Genomic DNA, 19,094 nt, shown 5'->3' with positions numbered 1-19,094 from the left:
ATTGGTTTCAATTGTGAGGCTCAACAACTCATTACTCATTTCCACAGCATTCATTACAGTGGGGTGCATCTTCCCAGTAACCGAGTAGGTAGTGTGAGGGAGAGAGAAAGACAGAGAGGTAGAGAGAGAGAGATGCTGAGCAAAGGGGATTTAAGGGTGTTATTGATTCCATTTTGCTAAAAACATGCTGGAGCTAAATTAATCGAAATAATTCTTGTTTATTACTCTGGAACACTGTGCTCCGGGGGAGGGTTAATAGAGCAGAGGAGGGGGGTTTATAAGGCATGGGAGGGGTTTACAGGGGCACACTGGCCCAAGAGAAGTGTGAGGCTGAAATGTACACATCTGAGTACCATGCCAATATTGCTGAATTATGAGCTTAACTGATGCCAGGTTGGCGCAGCTGGGAGGCCAGCTGTTTCTGGCCTTTACACAAACAAAGGCCAATATGAGTGGTTTCCACTGAAATGTAACTCTCCTATTGTGCCAGCTATAATTAATACCCCACTGAAAAAAATACTAACACTGAGGGATATTAGAGAGGCATAAGAGTCAAACATCAGATTTTGGTCAACTCTGCCCTATTGAATCTGATGTTTATTGGCGAAGAGAAGCCTCCACAACAGAGTGTCGTACTCATGCGGATTACACCAAGGATCAGTGCCTCTGATCCCCTCGTGATGAACTCCATGTGTCTGGTGGGTCGAAAGTGTCATCAAAAGGTTAATTTTGTTTTTTCTATATGTTTTAACATATTTAGTTATGGTAAAAACCAAAAAAAAAAACCAAAAAACGTATGCCTTTTGAATTTAGATTTGGAATCAGTAACCATGTCACAAACAAAACTGTCTATTACTTGCAAGAGATTTCACGTCTGATGCCTACCATACATACTCATAACAAGAATAAGCACTTACATCATATGTACTCCAGTGAAAGGAGAGACCCTCTTGGTAATATTAAATAAAATCCTGTTTCTACTTTCTTTTTTTTAGATTCTTTTTTACGATGCACCTTCTGCTCTAATACCACTTTCGTACACATTTACGCAAACCAGTTTATTCCCACTTTAGAGTAAAAGGCAAGGTAAAGTAACAGGAAGGCCACATGCTATAAAAGCAAAAAGTTTCCAAAAAGAGAAACATTTAATAAAGTACAGATAATTGTAAGAAGCACTTAAGCACTGTTGAGATTTAATAATGATTGAATCCTTTGAGAAGCCAAGAGTTGCTCTAATGATTTTCAAGCTTTAAGTTAGGCTGTACAGAATGTCCACTCCAGGCCTCTGTTTTGCAGTTTGCTCACTTGCCATGACAGGTAGACATAGAAATGCAATCAGAGTTATCCTCTGATTCAACGCCAGTGCATTAAATCCAAGGAAACAGAAGTCATCTCCTTCTGAACAGAAATGTTTAGCTTAAAATATTGTAGACTCTGAGATGCTGGTCTGGGTTTATACCCATGTTTTCGATGTGCTCTGCACTTTAAAACTCACTTTATGGGAGTTTTTAAATTACTGAAAGGGGCAGATTCCCACAGTGTTTAGTGTTTGCTCTGTTCAGACACACCTACTAAATCTGGCAACTCATCGAGTAGTTGAATCAGGTGCATTTAATCAGGTTTATCACCAAACCACAGTGCACTCTTGCCCTGCAAGACTGGATGGTGACGGCCATGGGGTACACCCCTGTGGAAGAACACACTTCATTTGACACCACAGTGCTACATTAACTAATATTACATCTAGTAATGTTAACTGGAAAAATCAGCCTGTAATTTGATAACATATTCATTCTGTTTGAACATATATAGCATATATACTTCTGGGCAAAAAGGGTTAAACCCAAAATTGCATAATATTAAGATTTTAGTGGTTTCAACAGTGAATAATTTAAAACCCCAGATATGTGTTAGTTTGAATTTTTCATCAAACAATTAAATAATTTCCTGATTTTATCTTTGTGTTTAAGACTATGGATGTGAATTTCCCTGTTTCCATCTTGTTAATCCAACAGCTCAACACAGCACGAGCAGGGACGAGCAATGGTGGCACAGGTCTCAGGAATCCATTTTTTTTAGTTCTTAACAATTTTCTGAATAATTATTTGTTGTTAGGACCGTTAAATTTAATTTTTAGTTTATACTTTTTTTTTTTTTGCCCAGGAGTACATACACTATAATTGCACATTTTGTTTTAACCCAAATAATTAAGAGTTATTTTTTAGCTAGATTCACTTCTTTTTATATCATACATTCAAAATCGGTCTTTAACTTAATTCAACTAGTACAGTTCATCAGATATGGTGCCTGAAGGATAAGAGAATTTGGGATTACATCACCTGCCACACAGCTCTAATGTAGTTAACATACTATTCCTATATCAAATCTTTGTTCTGGATGAGAGAGAATTTCTTTCAAAGTTTTTTTGTGAAAAAATGTGCTCTGTATTTTGAACTTTGTGTAGGTGTATGTTGAACGTCTGGACAAATGTTCCACAAATGGACAGCTGCAGCTTATAGAAGAGCAGGTCTATGCCATTCCACTAGACAATTACCTAGAGTACATGGTACACAAACTAGAATCAATGCCTAAAAAGTCCAATTATTTTCAATACTGATCATACAATGGGTATTTTGGTTTTGTGTATTTTTAAGTGAAAAATGTTTCCAGGTATGTAATGCCCTGTCAAATGCAAAGAGGTGAAAGTTCAAATGGTGGGATACTTCCAGACAAGGGGTGAGGGCATCTATCCAGGCACAGGTGATGGTAAAATCATAAAGGTTTCTATTAGCTAATCAAAACATACATAATATGACCTGAAATTCTTCACAGAAAGAAGGGTAAGGCGCTCTATTTTAACCTAAAAATCCAGCCCCCAAACAACCAGCGCACAAACTAACCCATACACTCTATCACCAGGCAGCTCTCTTTCAGCTGTCTAACAGACATTTCAGTACTGCAGGGAAATATTTTGGAGGAAGTACAGAAGGTAGATTTAGCATGCCTGCTGTGCAGAGGTGTGCACCATATGCTGGATTGTTTGGTTGACTGCAAGACTGCAGAAAATCTTATGCAAACAACTACAAACATGATTTACACTACTGTCCAAAACAGTGCTACTGAGCCCTTGTTAGCAACACTGACTGCTGACATTGCTTCAAGTGAAGAGAATGATTTTTCTATTAAAATGTAAACCCTTCAGTTTGGGGAATGTGAGAGCAATGGAACTGGTCCTGCATGTACTCAGCATTTCAGACATCCACCCTGACCGCACATGCACACAGCCACATACACCGCACACACACAGCGTCACAAAACACACAATGTATGCAAACACACACACACACACACACACACACACACACAATGCATGCACGCACATAAATCTAGACACACACACACTCACACACACCGCAATGATCACCACCAGCCACCTGCCTTTGCAGGCCGTTGCCATGGTAATGGCGCGTGTGTGAACAGCGGGGAGAGTGGAGTGGCAGGCTGGGAAGCCTGTGTTCCATGCAGCAGTGAAGTGCATGTCTCAGCTTCCTTAGTCAGCCTGTCAATATAAAATATGTCATCTGTTTCTAAAAGCACTGGCCCTTTAAGTGGCTGATGGCCAACATAAACCTCTCACATTGTGATGCTATAGCCAGGGAGGAGAAGAAGGCTCTTAAAGTCATAGTCTGGGATTCATAAAGATGAATTATTTCCTGTTGAGCACAATGATCACTCCTAATGATTAGCCACAAAAATGAACAGATACAAATCATTTAAAGCTGGACTTTATTGTAATTCAGTTCAGAGCTAGTGTAACTTATAATAGCACAAATTAATTGTGTGCATTTTTATTTTTTACCATCCCTTAAAATAAAGGTCAAAATCCAGTGATGTATGAATAGGCTCTCTACCTCGCTCTTTACACACAGATGAATGTCTTTACAGGAAGTAGGTCAGTGTTTATGTTGCATGATGCTGCATTGGTTTGTGAATTATTTGCGAATCAGGTATGTGTCTGCGGGTGGGTGTTGCCCACCCAATGGAAAAATCTGCCCACCCAGTGAACAAAAAAAAAAGCCATTATAGCCATTTTGTAGCATTCATAGTTTTTGTAATTTTGTCATTGGTGATCAAAAATGATTTCCTATTGGAAGATGTGCTTAGTCAGCAATCCTCCTTTACATTATTGCCAAACCATCACTTTTTCACACATGCTGTAAAGAAATGGGCTGTGTACAAAATAACCTACTACATATTTCTTGTATGCTGATTGGGTCCTAAGTCAGTATGTCATGCAGTATGTGACCAAAATGAATTTTTCAAATACTTGAAAGATACCTGGATGACATACTACTCTGTCAAATATTATAGCATGCAGTCAGAGTTGTCTTCATGGTGTACAACATCCCATCATGTAACAGTGGCAGAAACATTTTCACAAGTTGGTGGAACGTTCATAAGTTCATGTGACCGTGTAATATGTTTTTTGTATTGTCGTATACTGGATACTATGCTGCAAACTACTGTGGGGACCAGTATGCAGTATACCGTATATACTGAATGCAGTATAAGGTATGTAGTAGGCTATTTTGAACATGAGCCATGGTTAAGTGAACTGCTAAACTTGATTTTACCAAGCTGCTCTCAGCAATCCAACCAAAACTGGCAATACCATTGATTCTTTGTTCTCTTCTCTGATTCTTATAAGTTATATTAGTAGTCTTGCATAGTTTCACAGTTAAGTTCACACATTTTGAAGCTGTTTCTTTTAAGCTACCAGATCATGGTGGCCACTGGTTTGTGCTGGACACTGGACACTGGAATCCTAGCTTCCCATAGAGGTGACTGCACTGAGCTGTGTTTTCACCAGCTCCCCCACTGTTGTCACATAAGCTATTCTGATCATTTACTTAACACCATCTTAGAGCTATATACAGCATTTACAAAGCAGCCTGTGTGATTTAATTGCACTCCGTAGGCAAACAGAACATTTCTTTATATGGTCTCTAGTCTAGCTCACTCACCTTTCTCTTATTTTACCTTTGTTTATGTTTACCCTACCTAGCTATTCATTGGATTTTAGGAATTTTACATTCCTTTGTACACACACACACACACACACACACACACACACACACAAATAAATAAACAAATAAATGAAGTAAAATAATAATTTAAAAAAATGTTTCAATACATCTGCTAATCACATTGGGCCTAGCCATGGTTCTGTCCTAAGCAGAGCTATAGAAGTTCATCATACAGGTACGTCTGCTAGACCCTGTGCATTCTAGTCTATTGTAGCGTACTGAAGATCCAAAACAAAGTTGCTCACAAGCTGTCCTCTCTAGTTCATCATACAAATACGTGTCATATAACCCAAAGCAAAATTTTACGTTTAGTTATTTGTTTGCTTTTTCACAGTTTAATGGCTCCAGAGCCCCCCCCAAAAAAATTTGAATTCTGTAATGGTATTTATATTTTGTCACCCCTTCACTGTGGTTACATGCCCTATTTAGGAAAAGCAACAATTCTGTTGCTGCCCACTACTAATGGCCTCCTACTAACACCTCTGTTGTGAAAAACTTTAATCCACAGATTAGGTCCTGAAGATATGATTAAATGAAACAGATGACTCATCTTTCCAGAATGGTAATGTGTACTCTCACATAAACCCTCATCAAATGCTTGTTAACAGCTGGTATGTACCACAAATACTAAATCACTGCAGTGTAGGTTCAACACCTATAATCTGAATACACACTACAGTATGGTCTCCATGGCAATGGAGGGACCATACCTGCATATAAGCAGTAATACATGCTGATGAGGCAAGACCATAAAAATACATCTAATAACTCTAATGACAACTGTATATGTGTATTTGTTTGTCATTATAGGTTTGCCCACACACACATCCTCAAGTCCACTATGTTTTCTGTTCATGTTAGTGTGGACAAAGAGATGAAACTACCCAATTACTAATCATGAATGCTATAAGCCAAAGAGTCATATTCCCTCACACACACACACACACACACACACACACACACACACACACGCCCACGCACACACAACCTCTATACAGTACTTTGATAAACTGCCCTTTTTATTCATTGTTCCCAGCAGACTCACTCTGCTGCCATCTATTATTCATGATAGCTAGCTTTCCTCCCGGCACTATGAATCACTCAGCTTTGTTGCTGTCCGTCTCTGTTTCTGATGCCATTCGGCGTTCGCATCTGCACTACAGGATGGCTGACTACAGGGCAAAGCAAACGATCCACCGGCTTTCTGCTCTTTTTGGGGACAGTAACATATTCCAGACTGGAATGCGAAAGACTTCCATACCCCCCAGCAAGTGAGAATCTGTTGATGCATCATAAGACATTCTCAGATCTACAATCATCTGGATGGATCACTGCCATAGCAGCAACAGTAACTAAACAACAACAGCAACAACAGTAAGAATGACAATCTGATCTAAAGCAGGCCCCAAGTCTCTGATGCGTCACCCATGCCAGACAGGGTATGTGCTGCATCTTCTGATAATGAGGGCAAAAGGAGTCCCACAGGCTCTGTCAAGACTAAAAATTACCCTCTCCTCCAAAGGCCAGATCTTACACTACCAAGAGCCAAACATTAGAAAGAGAAAGCAGAGATATGTGCACTCAGAAAAAGGGACTCGCTTCCTAGAGATACAGATTAGGTACCTTCTAGAAGCTCAAATGTAATGCAGGGCATACATTTACAACAGCATTTTATTAGATGTTAATGTTAACACCTTCATTTTAGCACATTATATTTTGGTACTTCATAGATTCTCTGACATAATGATTAGCTATTTTTGTTAGTTTTGCTTCGTTTTACTATACTTCTTGTATAACTACAGCTATTTAACTATTTAACATCAGTCTTAATAAAGCATGTACTTAATCATTAGAGTGGCTCTGATAGTCTTTTAGACACTGTAGTCTTCATCCATACCATACAGTCAGCATGAACAAGGACCCTTTTAAGATTTTTGGCTTGAATACTGCATTATAATTTAACATAAAAATGATCAAGCAATCAAATCATTACCCACAAATGCATACATACTCACAACCACACCCCCCCCACACACACACACTCACACCCACACTAATGCAAAAATACATTTTCTTAATTAATGCAAATTACATGCCACTTGCACATTAGTAAACACATTGTAAGAAATATTTGTAATTTCCATTTAAATGCCTGCTCCTGATGAGGGAAAGAGGCAGATGAAACAATATGGAGTCTGGTGCACGTGATTCAGTGTTGGCAGAAGGATTTCACACCTCCGCGCTACACTCAATTAATACCGTTTATGAGCAACTACCTCTTATACTCGACCCAGTCATGCACATAAACCTCACACCAACACCAGCTCACGTGTCAAAGCTGACAGCATAGAATCACACTAGCACAGCTATTTACACTCAAGTAGACAGCATACCAGAAAGGCACATCTTTATACAGTACAGTCTAATACTACTGCAAAACCTTCTTTGATATATTATTCAGCTTTACTCACATTTAAAACATGAAATGTAAAAGGCAGAAAGGGATTTGTTCAAAAACAAATGCTGACACTACAGATCTGTGTGCTTCCATGCCATCCTGCCATCCAAGGGCAATGACTGGAGATGCTGTGAAATGTCCTCTCAGTTATTTATGCGAAAGCTAAATGCTAGAGTTCTGCCCAAGACCTTTCCATGTTACTTATAAGAAACAAAATTTAATGATGTCATCTGCTTGGCAATTTGCATATTTTCTGAAATTCAATTTTATGTCTTCTAATAATATAGAGAAAAAAATTCTGTCTCATGGTGAATGCTAAAGCAATTATAGTACAGGTTTGGCAGGGAGGAACAATGAGATTATTTATATTTCTGACATGCCTATGGATGTGTGTGGGTGAGAGGGTGTGATGCAGCGGGTGTGCTTGTGGGTGTTTTCTTGTGCCTGGGTGTAATGAGAATTTTTAGGTGGGGATGTGTAGATGGAAGGAAACTACACACACACACACACACACACACACACACACAGAGGGACAGAGAGAGAGAGAGAGGAAAAAATTACTATATCAGAAGAAGTACAAACCGCTGATACTGTAAACTGTTTCATGTTATTTGAACTGTGTCTCTAATGAGACATTCAGACAATCACTGAAGCAGATTTTGATGATCCACTGCTAAATGAAACTAATGAGTGCTAATGCCAGTGAGATTTGTGAATGGTTAAGACATATTATCAATGCTGCTAATCAATCAATCAGCTTTACATCACTGTTACAGCAGTGTACAAGAGGGAGCCTAGCTCAATAATACATCTGTCTGCTAAGAGAGCTAGACTAGCAAGGTGAGTTTGAACTTTGAGCTTGGTTCAGAAGCCATGAATGACTTTGTGCTGCTTATTTGGACAAATAAATTTCCAAACTATCAAAAACCTACAGTCCCACATTTGCAGTGTTTCAGCAGTTGGCCAAAAGGTATACTGTGTGGGACGGTGAGGGGTTCTGGTGTGGACAAACAATACAAGCCTTGACAGGCTTCGCTAAACACTTTTAAAGATCTACCTGTCCTAATTACTGTTTATGCATATGGCAAACTATTAGTATGTATACTTACATGCACATTTAGAACCCAGAATCATTCTGATTATATCAATGCACCAATTGCAATGGATACAGCATACAACCAGGCTAAACAACACCTACGAGAAACTTGAATAAAATCTAGTCCAAAAAAAAAATCAAAACCCAGACTTATTGTGCCACTGCCACAAATATACTTTCAATTCTGTCAAAAGACCACACATGTGAACAAGGCTAATACAATTAAATCCACATAAATCAGTCTAATTTCAATGCATTCAAGTAGTCCAAATCATCTGAATGCTGACGGCAACACTTGCAAAGAGAGAGGTGTTGCTGTTTGTGCTAGGATGGAGTCAGAGCCACAGCAAATGAGGGTAATTATGAATCAACAGGGCATAACTCTCACAACAATCCCCCCCCCCCCCCCCTTAGAGAGTGGAACACAACAATACTGCTATCTGTGGGAGCTCAACCACATCACTGAGAGACAGAACTAAAGACAAGAATTAGAAACTGAAATTAATGCTTGTTCATTTGAAAAGATTTAAAGAGCCAAACATGCTGATAAACTGCCAAATATTTGTACCACGAAGATTGCAACACAACACTGATCTTACTTAGATGTAATCTTATCCATTTACGACTCATATGTTCATCTTTCATGTGCACGTTGGTGTCAAATGTGAAATCTAATACCAATCTTGCCAGTTTCTCAACAACAAAACTCATCAGCTTCTAGAACCAAAAGGATAACAGCCTTGATCAGTTAAACATTTTGGAAGACTTCAACAGTAAAAGCATGCAGAAGCAAAGGAGACTTCTGTGAAGTTGGGAGCATGGGTCTGTGCAGGAGCCTGTAGGAACCTGAACAACTTCTATACACCCAACTTCTATAGACCCTACAGAGTAGACAGGATCCCTTACCATCTGAATGGGTCTTTTGCACAGGTCTCTCTCGGTGACCAGCCGCTCTTGGTCAGTGACGTACAGGCCTTTCTGTGCCAGGGCCTGGATAACGGCATCGTGGCCGACCAGGGGCTTGGCTGCGTCGCTTTTCAGGATCAGGCTCCCTGCGCGGCAGTACAGCTCAGCCGACAGCAGCAGAGCAGCCACGGGTGGCTTTAAGTGCTCCTGTTCATACTGGTCCATATAGAAAGGCTCCTTCAGGTCAGCCGGGACACTCTCTAAGGAGACACAGGCAGAGATGGTGGCTGTAGCTGGTGTTGAAGGAGTATTAAACAAATGGAGGCACACTTTTAAACTGCAAAGCTATTTACACAGAAGCATTTTTATATTCCAGTTTAAACTAATATGCTAGCATTGCATTTAAAGCTAACAGGCAGGCAAAATAAACACATAGGAGCATAGCTCTTGTGATCCATCATGTTTGTTTACTTTGACTATATTATTTATGGTGTACTTTATTATAATGTAATACAAGTACTTTAGGTATCTGCTGTAATTACCAGACTAGCTGAAGCTTTTGACTCAGTCATTAGATCTGCAGCGATGTCTGAATCGAGTATGTTGTCACTATGCACAGCATGGTGCTGATTAGTTGCATACACTAAGTGTGTCAGAAAACTGTCTGACATACTGCTTACAAATCTTATTTTGTCATGTCTCAGTGGATGGTTAGGTTGCTGGAAGAAAATGAGAAACTTGAATTGCAATACACCTAGTTATCCCTTTCTTTTTAAGCATACCTTTGATATATCTCTTTGATCATGGAGTACAAAGAAAGAAAAAAATGTGTAGCCCAGTCAGCTCAGTTCATATGATAAAGGTCCAATTAACTTCATGAGCTATAAAAGACAGTCAGCACTACATGCATTTACACCCCGCCTCTTTACTTAGATGTGTGGCAAAGCTGTCTGAACACACCTGCCAACACTTCTGGGACCCAATATTCATGCCCTCCCCGGTGCGCTCCTTGGATCAAATGTTTCCTACATTTTCCCACACCTTTGTACAAATTTCATTTTCTTTCTATTGACATGAAATCATAACCAGTAAAACCTGGACCTGTGCAATAAAAATAATTTTTTTAATAAAACCAGACTCTACAGTAATGATTTCCACAGTGAGCTATGACTTAAAAGCTAAACTGTGTTGCACAGTCCTAGTGGAATAATACTGACATCATCTTGTCCACAGAGAAAAGGAATATGTTCTGCTTTCTATTTTTGGTGAGTAGAGTAAGTCTGATACAATTTATACAGTGATAATTCACTATATGAGCAAATCATACATTCAGTGTATTGGAATCTATTGATATAATTTCTGATATTAAGAGAAAAAGAATACTAAAGAATGATTACAAAATGCACAAGATTGTATAGTTGACCAAAGACAAAATAGTAACCTTTAAGTATCTGAGGAACTGAGTTTTGACAACTTTGATATAAAACATAACCATCTCCTAGTTGGATGTTGGTTACTATGGCAACTATGAGATACTTGATTGATTCTCCTGCATCACGCCTCTGCCCAAGAGCTCCTCGAGAGTGTTGTAAAAGACAGACAGAAAGAAAGAGAAAGACACAAAAGAGGAGAATGTAAGACAGAAAAAGAGGAAGAAAGGTGGAGAGAGACAGAGAACAATAGAGAGAAAAAGATAGGGAGCGAGAGAAAGAGCCATTTCAGAGCACAGCTGAAGGAGTCGCGGTGCCTTAAAAGAAACCAAATACAAACAGTACTTTTAAAGTGCTCTGAAAGCCCTCAGTCTTTTAGAACACTAAGACGCTGAAGTGCCATTCATACTACACATATCCCGTTCAAACTATACAACAAAATTCAGAGAGCTATTAGAACTAGTAAACTTGTGTTGAATTTAAAGCTAAAGCTTAGAACTAACTCCTGGCTGGAAAGCTGGAATTTGTTGTGTGGCTGAGAAAAGAAATCCTGCATTTGTGTACAGTTGCATCATGCTGTATTTTAATTACTAATGGAGCTATTGTGTTACAGTTTTCCTAGAGCAGGAATACAGGCATGGGCACTGGCCTGTCTGTGTTGTTGGTGCCCCAGGAATCATTTCAAGGATCAGTGAAATGCAGAACATTCCCATGAGAGTCAATTAAGGCAAGGGCAGTGCGGAGAGTAATGCAAAATCCCACAATCCTACAAAAAATAGCTTAAGTAGGTGGTTGTGACCACACAAAAACCAGTGCAGTGGGCTATTTCAGTCTCTGATAGTCACGCTGAAGAACAGCATATTTGCCTTAATTTGGCGTTCTTGAGTACTATGTTAGAAGAAAAAACACTAGCTCTTAGGTACATTATTCATGAAATAGACTATGGTTCTGAAACATTCCAGGTGTCACTGAAATTTACCCAAAATGGTGCAATAAGGACAAAGGGTTTTAAATAAGCCAAATTCAACTGAGGCCTGAAGAGGTAAAATAAATCCTTGCCAGATGGGAAATCTGTTGTGCTAGAGCAATTCCATAGTAATTCACTGAATTCAACAGTCCTGGGTGCCTAAACTTGTGTTTATTGTAAATCATGCTGTTCACTGTTGATGCATCTGGTTAGTGTCTTCTAACACTATATGGCCAAAGGTGCTCACGAGTTGCACTTCTGGGCAGAACCTATCACTGGGTGGTCCCTCAGTTGGTGCCCATCAGTAAGCACAGTGTCTGTCAATTAAGATAAAAGCTTTAGCTTTCCACAATCCTCCGGTTCAAGGTCATGCCACAGCAAGACACTACACAAGCAGCTGTCTTGATCGGAACTGCATGTTTTCTGTACATTCTAATGAGGGGCTATGAAGCTATCCAGATGGATGTCTATGCCTTCATGGAGGAAAAAAAAAAAATATATATATTTTTTACACATTCGATGAGAAATGCATATTTACATGGGCATCATGGCCGTTATCCTAAGCAGTTATGAGCTCTGAAGCAGTTCTGACGATTCAGTATGTGTGGCTCAGTTCACTGTTCAATTTATAATTAAATGACTAGTACCAGTTCTATCCAGGGTGTTAATCAGCATTTTTGTATGTATCTTTAAGTGCCTTAATTGAAGTATAGTCTATTGTTTCTCTATAAGTACACAAAATGATGTGTCATGTACTGTGAGATTTCTGTATATTTATGGGAAAAATATTTTCTTTTTTAACGGGGTGTAGTTCTGAGCCTGGATTAGCAGTGATTGTTAAATTAGACAGTGTGGCCTCTTACCTTTAAAAAGAGGGAAATATATAACAATATAAGTATAGCTACGTTATTGTTTCTTAGCGTACCTCCGTGCATTTTCACAATTTGTTATTGTTATAGTCTAACGAACCAGGCAAACATCGACTTACAATACTGGGTAATGTATGCAAAATAATGACATTTTGCCAAATGACCTAATAAACCAGTGGCCTAATAAAATAATAAATTTGCCTGAACGTAAAATGTGTATCATATAATTTTGTTAAGCAAAATATATAAGCAAAATATATTTGATATGATTTGGAGCCATCAAAATAAAGATTTCTCAGACAAAGTGATACAACAAATCAACAAACAAAAAAGGTTGCCTATAAGGAAAAGAAAAGGACGCCACCTACCTGTACCAAATGCTTTGGCCACAAGCCATGTGAGACTTGCACGGATTTTAGCTCTGTTAAACTCATAATGCTCAAAAGATTTAATAGCAGGGACAATGAAAGTCTTTTTCCAGTCTTTTGACACCGTCAAATCCCCCATGTTATCAGTATCAGTACCAGCCGTGTGACTGCCGTATGGTTTCCTACAAGTCCAAGGAAAACGATGACATCCTTCCTAAGGAATTCAGTGCACCGAAATTGTATTTATGGTTTGCTTTCAGTTAATGTTGCACATATCGTGTTCTGTTCGTGTAGTTTAATTCGAGGATAAGATAAATTTCATGAATTGCGGACTTCTATTCAGGGTGTTCCCATTCGATCCAAAAAGTGGGGTACAGGCGTAAGATTTTCACCCATTCTGGTCCCTCTATGACCTATATGAGAGCGATCGATTCCCTCTTAAAGAAACACGCCTTATCTGTTTCAGGCAGCTTAGAAGCGAGAACCAAATTCACTAAGTCTTTGTCCTCTTCATGAACTCGAAGTGGCCCTTCGTGTCCACATAATCCCACTTTTACGGTATTCCCTCCTCTAGAGGATCTCTAATCTATTCATCCACGTTCGCTGCGGTTTTCCTGCCGCACCGTCTAGGACGGCCCCAAGTGCGCTTGCGCGATCCGCCCAACATAACAACAATCCGGGCTAAACAGGCAGTGGGAATCTGTATGACGCTTGGGGTTTGTTTCCCCAACAAACTTGGGCCGAAGATGTTTACTGAACGACATTTTCTATCATACAGTCAATATATTTTTTTTAGTAATCTCTCTCGCTCGCGCTCTCTCTCTCTCTCTCTCTCTCTCTCTCTCATATATATATATATATATATATATATATATATATATATATATATATATATATATATATTCTGAAGAAACTGAGTTGATGAAACGTTTGTATTAAGAATTTCGATAGATGGGGGAGTAGGGCAGCGGAACGTATTCTCTCGAGCACCAACTACATCACCCATGATGTCAACAGGCAATTTCGTCATATTTACGCGACCACATCAGAGCACTAAAAAAGCGACAATGTAAACTGGAATATGTTGTTTTAAACCCTCTGATGAAACTAAACAACTAAAGACTGGAACAATAAGCAATCGTAGTGGTCTTAAAAGTTCCTGTTTAAACTGATAGACGCCTGTTATTGCAATTGGCTTCGGTCATTGTTGGGTTATGATCTTGATAAAAAGATGTTTATGCCGAGATCCCTGAAATTCAAAAGAGCCACTGACAGTCAGCGGAACGTAGACTTCAAGAAAAGTAAAACGAGCTTGAATGATTCTGTTTCTACCTCGTCGTCACTTGCTACAGATGTGCCCGGTGTCTCTATATGCTCTCCACTCAAAATGGACGGTGAACCTGACGAACCACACAAAGACATAGATTCCACGGAATTACAAATCGACCAGAGTAATTTATCTGGGAAAATTGAGGATATAAAGGCAGAGGATGGTCATGATGAAGAGCCAGTGAAATCCTTCAAGAAAAGCCAAAGGTGGCCTGAGCCAGGGGAACCTGTTTGTGTCATGTGCGGCCGTTATGGCGAGTATATTTGCGACAGTACCGACAACGATGTATGTAGTCTGGAGTGCAAGGCAAGTCACTTAGCAAAGATGTGCATGGGCCTTGGACAAAAGCTCTTCTCTAAAAATAAACAAGAAGACACAAGCATTCCTTCTATATCAACAGACACTGACTGCACTATAGATGTTGTTAGTGACTACAAACTAAGTTACTCTTACAAGGAGGATACCTTCATAGCAGGACTGACAGAAGAACAGGTTGAGAGGGTGAAGAAAGAGTTATCAATTGTCACGCATGGCCAGGAAGTCAGCAGACCAGTCATTGAATTTGAGCACTGTGACTTTCCTGAAGCTCTCAGGATAAACCTGAAGAAGGCTGGCTATGAGACTCCCACCCCCATTCAAATGCAGATGGTTCCTGTAGGTTTAGCTGGGAGGGATGTGATTGCCACAGCTGATACAGGCTCTGGAAAGACTGTTGCATTCCTCCTACCAGTTGTTCTTCACTCTTTGGAGGTAAAATCTTTTGCGAGAAGACACATAAAAAAACAGTGAATGACCAAGTCAAGTATTCAGCTGGTTGGGGAGAGTTCATTCATATGTTATTACACTGGACACTTTTGGTAATTATCATTGTATTGGCTTTTGCAGTGATGATATTCCAAAAGCCTGTAATTTTGCAAATAGGTTCTCTCGGAAATCATATTTTATTGTTTACTGTGAACATTCTGACAACTTTCAAAATCATAGATGGTATGTAAGAGTGTTTCTGTAAGAACATTCTGAGGATGAGTGCATCATAATAATGGCATTCATATGATCCAACAAATGTAAATTATTTTAGCCAAAAATAAAGCAAGCCCAGCTTTAATCATGTCACATAGTGAGTTCACAGGTATAAAATAAATTGGCAGTGTAGTATTTTGTGTGAACAGGTTAAAAAGTCTGGTTAAAAAATTGTCCACCTGAGGAAGGCCCCAGCATTAGTTGGGTATGTTAAGTTAAAATTGATTTCAAGCAGTATTGCACAGTGGACTCCAGATTATCTATTATTATTATTATATTATTCTAGGATTTGCTCTGGGAAAGGTCATGTGTGAAAATATGCTGCATGTGCACTTATTAGCTATTGATACATACAGAATAATGGAATGTTTATTGAACTGTCCATTCTTCAAGCGTTGATGTAAAATTGATCATTTTCTATAAACCTCTTTTCTATTAGGTGTGTGATTCATCTGCACGTTTTGATTAAATCTTAAAATCATGTTTGGTTTACATGAAACAAGGTCATTTTTGGTGAAATACTAGCAAGCCAGCTGTACAGTATTTTATTAGATGAATTGATTACATTATTCACAGTTTATTGTGTATGATTGTGCTCTCATGGATGCCTAACTTTGATTTTCAGGGTGGAGCAGGTACTTCCTTTGGTCCTATGGCTGTTATTTTGACTCCAACCCGAGAATTGGCTATCCAGATTGAGAGGCAGGCAAAGGAGCTGATTATGGGCCTGCCCAATATGAGGACTGCTTTGCTTGTAGGTGGAATGCCCCTACCTCCCCAGCTCCATCGCCTTAAGCAGAAGATCAAGGTAATGTTCCAAGCCACACTTGTATCAGTATCATTGAGGAGTCCAGTGAACAGTTGGCCTCTGCTAGGGTGTTTCGCCTCTATTTTATTTATCTTTGACTTTACATAAATACACAAATGAACAGTATAATGGAAAACATATTTGACTTTGTCTGAATAATACATTAGAATATGAACATACAACATGTTCATGGAGACAATACACTACACTCGTATAAGACTACAGCAAGTGTGGCAGATAAAACCAACATAAATAAACAAATGACAAATTCTATAAATTGTGCTAAAATGTTGCAACTTAATTTTCAGCATCATTTACCTGTTTCCTGTGCATACAGCTTGTGATTGCAACTCCAGGCCGCCTCATCGAGATTCTGAAACAGAAGGCTGTCCAGCTTGACAGTGTCAAGGTTGTGGTTGTTGATGAGGTACTGCTTAGTTTGTTCTTTGGTGCAGTTTGTTTCATTGTTTAGGCTGTTTTGAGCTTTATGCTCCACTCTGTTTTAAAGCTTCTGTTTTGTTCCTGGCTTCAGGCTGACACTATGCTTAAGATGGGATTCCAGCAGCAGGTGCTGGAGATTTTGGAGCAAGTTCCTGATGAGCATCAGACTCTCCTAACATCAGCCACAATCCCAGCAGGAACAGAGTTGCTAGCATCTCGTCTGACCCAGGACCCCGTGCGTATCACGATTGGTCAGAAGAACCAACCCTGTGCCAATGTTCGTCAGATAGTTCTCTGGGTAGAGGAACCATCAAAGAAAAAGAAGCTCTTTGAGATTCTAAATGTAAGTAATGAAGTAACAAGAGAGACCAAATTTAATATTCATAAAACACCAGTATTTATTGTTTCTTTTGTTGTGGAATATTGCTTAATAATTGCTGACATAGCCTTATTTCAACCCACAACATGTTGGTTTCAGCCAATATGGGGTGGGGATACCCTAGACCATGTATAGATATCTGTTGGGATTCTACCCCTACTTCAGAGGAAATGGGAAGGTCTTCTGCGTTAGTCCTGATCCAGGAAATGAGTAATGGCTCATGCTATTCATACTGAACAGGGAGCAAGAAATAGCTCAGCACTCAGACAACCTTTTTTAAAAAACCTACCATTACGTGAATGCACACATTTGCAAATGTCTTGTTTACAAAATTGAATTTTAGAAAATCTCTTATATACAATCTATGATTTTGATATAAATAAGTTTTGGGTTCAGGTCTAAGGTTAGACATTATGCGGAAACACTCAAAATGTATTTTCCTGTTTTTTTTAGAGCAATGCTGTGAACCCCAATGTGTTTACATCAGTCAGTGTAGATTCAAGAGATTCCAGAGTCTGTAGTTTCAGGAGCTTACAATAACTTCCTTTTTGCAAGTCAGTTTATGATGGCTTTTTTTTGTTGTTTAAAAACGTATGTAATTAAAACCATTACAGATCCAAATAATTCTATTCTCACAGTCTTCTGATTATTTATTCACACATTCAGCTTCATGCAATCTTATTTATTGAGACTTCAAAACATGTGATAAAATGTTATGTCTGTTTATGTAAACCCTTGTTTATCAGCATCTTAACATGAACTGGTTTTCCTCTCCACAGGACAGAAAGCTCTACCAGCCACCAGTAGTAGTGTTTGTGGACTGTAAACTCGGAGCAGACCTTTTGTGTGAGGCTGTGCATAAGATTATGGGTTTAAATACAGTTGCTATCCACTCTGACAAGACACAGTGGGAACGCAATAGAATCCTGAAGGTAATGTCTTTTTGAAAGTCAGTCTACTTTATAATTTCTCCAGGGCAGAGTGCTGTATTTAATAGCAGCAGACAACAGTGAAAATAGAAAATAAATATGATGGATACAGACAACAGTGCAACCAGACAGTAAATACACTATGTATATGCAGTAAACTAAAACAAAACTATACAATAAATTATACAGATCATTATTAAATGGATTAAACTATCACTAAGCAGGGGACAGGATAATAGACTAGACAGTATGTATTGAGCAATGGGGTGGATGGGGGGATTACTAAATTTACATGTATTATCCAGTTCACATTGATAGCTTGCTAATGATAGAAATACTAATACTGAATATACTTTTGTCTAAGGGTCTACTTGAGGGCCAGTTTGAAGTGGTGATCAGTACAGGTGTATTGGGCAGAGGACTGGACCTGGTCAATGTCAAGCTGGTGGTTAATTTTGATATGCCAACTAACATGGATGAGTATGTCCATCAGGTATGATAGGCCTATATCTTAGAAACCACTGCTGGCAACAGCATCATCATCACTGTTTGTGGTGAACATGATATTATGTAGTGGGATATAATGACTTCATTATGTTTTAACATGAACCTGTGCTTACAGATTGGGAGGGCAGGAAGACTAGGACACAGAGGAACAGCAATCACCTTCATGAATAACAACAATAAGCGCTTGTTTCTGGACATTGTGAACAGAGTCAAACCCACTGGCTCCCTGCTTCCCCCACAACTCCTGAACTCACCACACCTACACGAACAGCAGAGGAGGGCCAGGCGCAGAAGTAACCAAGGAGAGGATAATGTCGTAACCAAGAACAACCTCATCGATATAATTAAAAAGCATGACAGGAGCTGTGCCAAAAAGTGACAAGTATCTTATTTACATTTACAATTTTACCTTTTCTTTCACTGAATAAATGTAATGGGCTGTCCTTACCCCATTTAAATGCAACTTTTTAATCAGTATTTTCATTTACTCTACTTATTA

The 19,094-nt window shown here is 39.0% G+C and overlaps 2 protein-coding genes across 8 annotated transcripts in view; one reads left to right on the top strand and one right to left on the bottom strand.

Annotated features, from left to right (window-relative positions):
- The window catches only part of camsap2a (calmodulin regulated spectrin-associated protein family, member 2a), a 31,767-nt gene extending 17,960 nt beyond the window's left edge, over positions 1 to 13,807 (bottom strand). For 6 of the 7 annotated variants that reach the window (XM_027023992.3, XM_027023993.3, XM_027023994.3 and 3 more), the window contains exons 1-2: positions 13,182 to 13,807; positions 9,548 to 9,807 (exon numbers count right to left, since the gene is read on the bottom strand). In XM_027023992.3, the coding sequence (XP_026879793.2) occupies positions 9,548 to 9,807; positions 13,182 to 13,320 (399 nt within the window). In that variant the 5' untranslated portion in view covers positions 13,321 to 13,807. The remainder of the gene's footprint in view (positions 1 to 9,547; positions 9,808 to 13,181) is intronic. The other variant, XM_081708305.1, reaches the window with a different exon arrangement.
- A 387-nt stretch (positions 13,808 to 14,194) lies between these two features.
- On the top strand, positions 14,195 to 19,058 carry ddx59 (DEAD (Asp-Glu-Ala-Asp) box polypeptide 59). The gene is made up of 7 exons (XM_027024001.3): positions 14,195 to 15,261; positions 16,157 to 16,339; positions 16,677 to 16,766; positions 16,872 to 17,123; positions 17,939 to 18,091; positions 18,453 to 18,581; positions 18,711 to 19,058. The coding sequence occupies exons 1-7, from the start codon at positions 14,413 to 14,415 to the stop codon at positions 18,972 to 18,974; spliced, it is 1,920 nt and encodes a 639-aa protein (XP_026879802.2). The 5' UTR covers positions 14,195 to 14,412; the 3' UTR covers positions 18,975 to 19,058.
- Positions 19,059 to 19,094: the final 36 nt, after the last annotated feature.

The sequence above is a fragment of the Electrophorus electricus genome, chromosome 26, assembly GCF_041902795.1.
Source record: "Electrophorus electricus isolate QZ-2024a chromosome 26, ASM4190279v1, whole genome shotgun sequence".
Lineage (NCBI taxonomy): Eukaryota > Metazoa > Chordata > Actinopteri > Gymnotiformes > Gymnotidae > Electrophorus > Electrophorus electricus.
The sequence above is the reverse complement of the archived record's forward strand: the minus strand, read 5'-3'. Positions and strand labels throughout refer to the sequence as shown.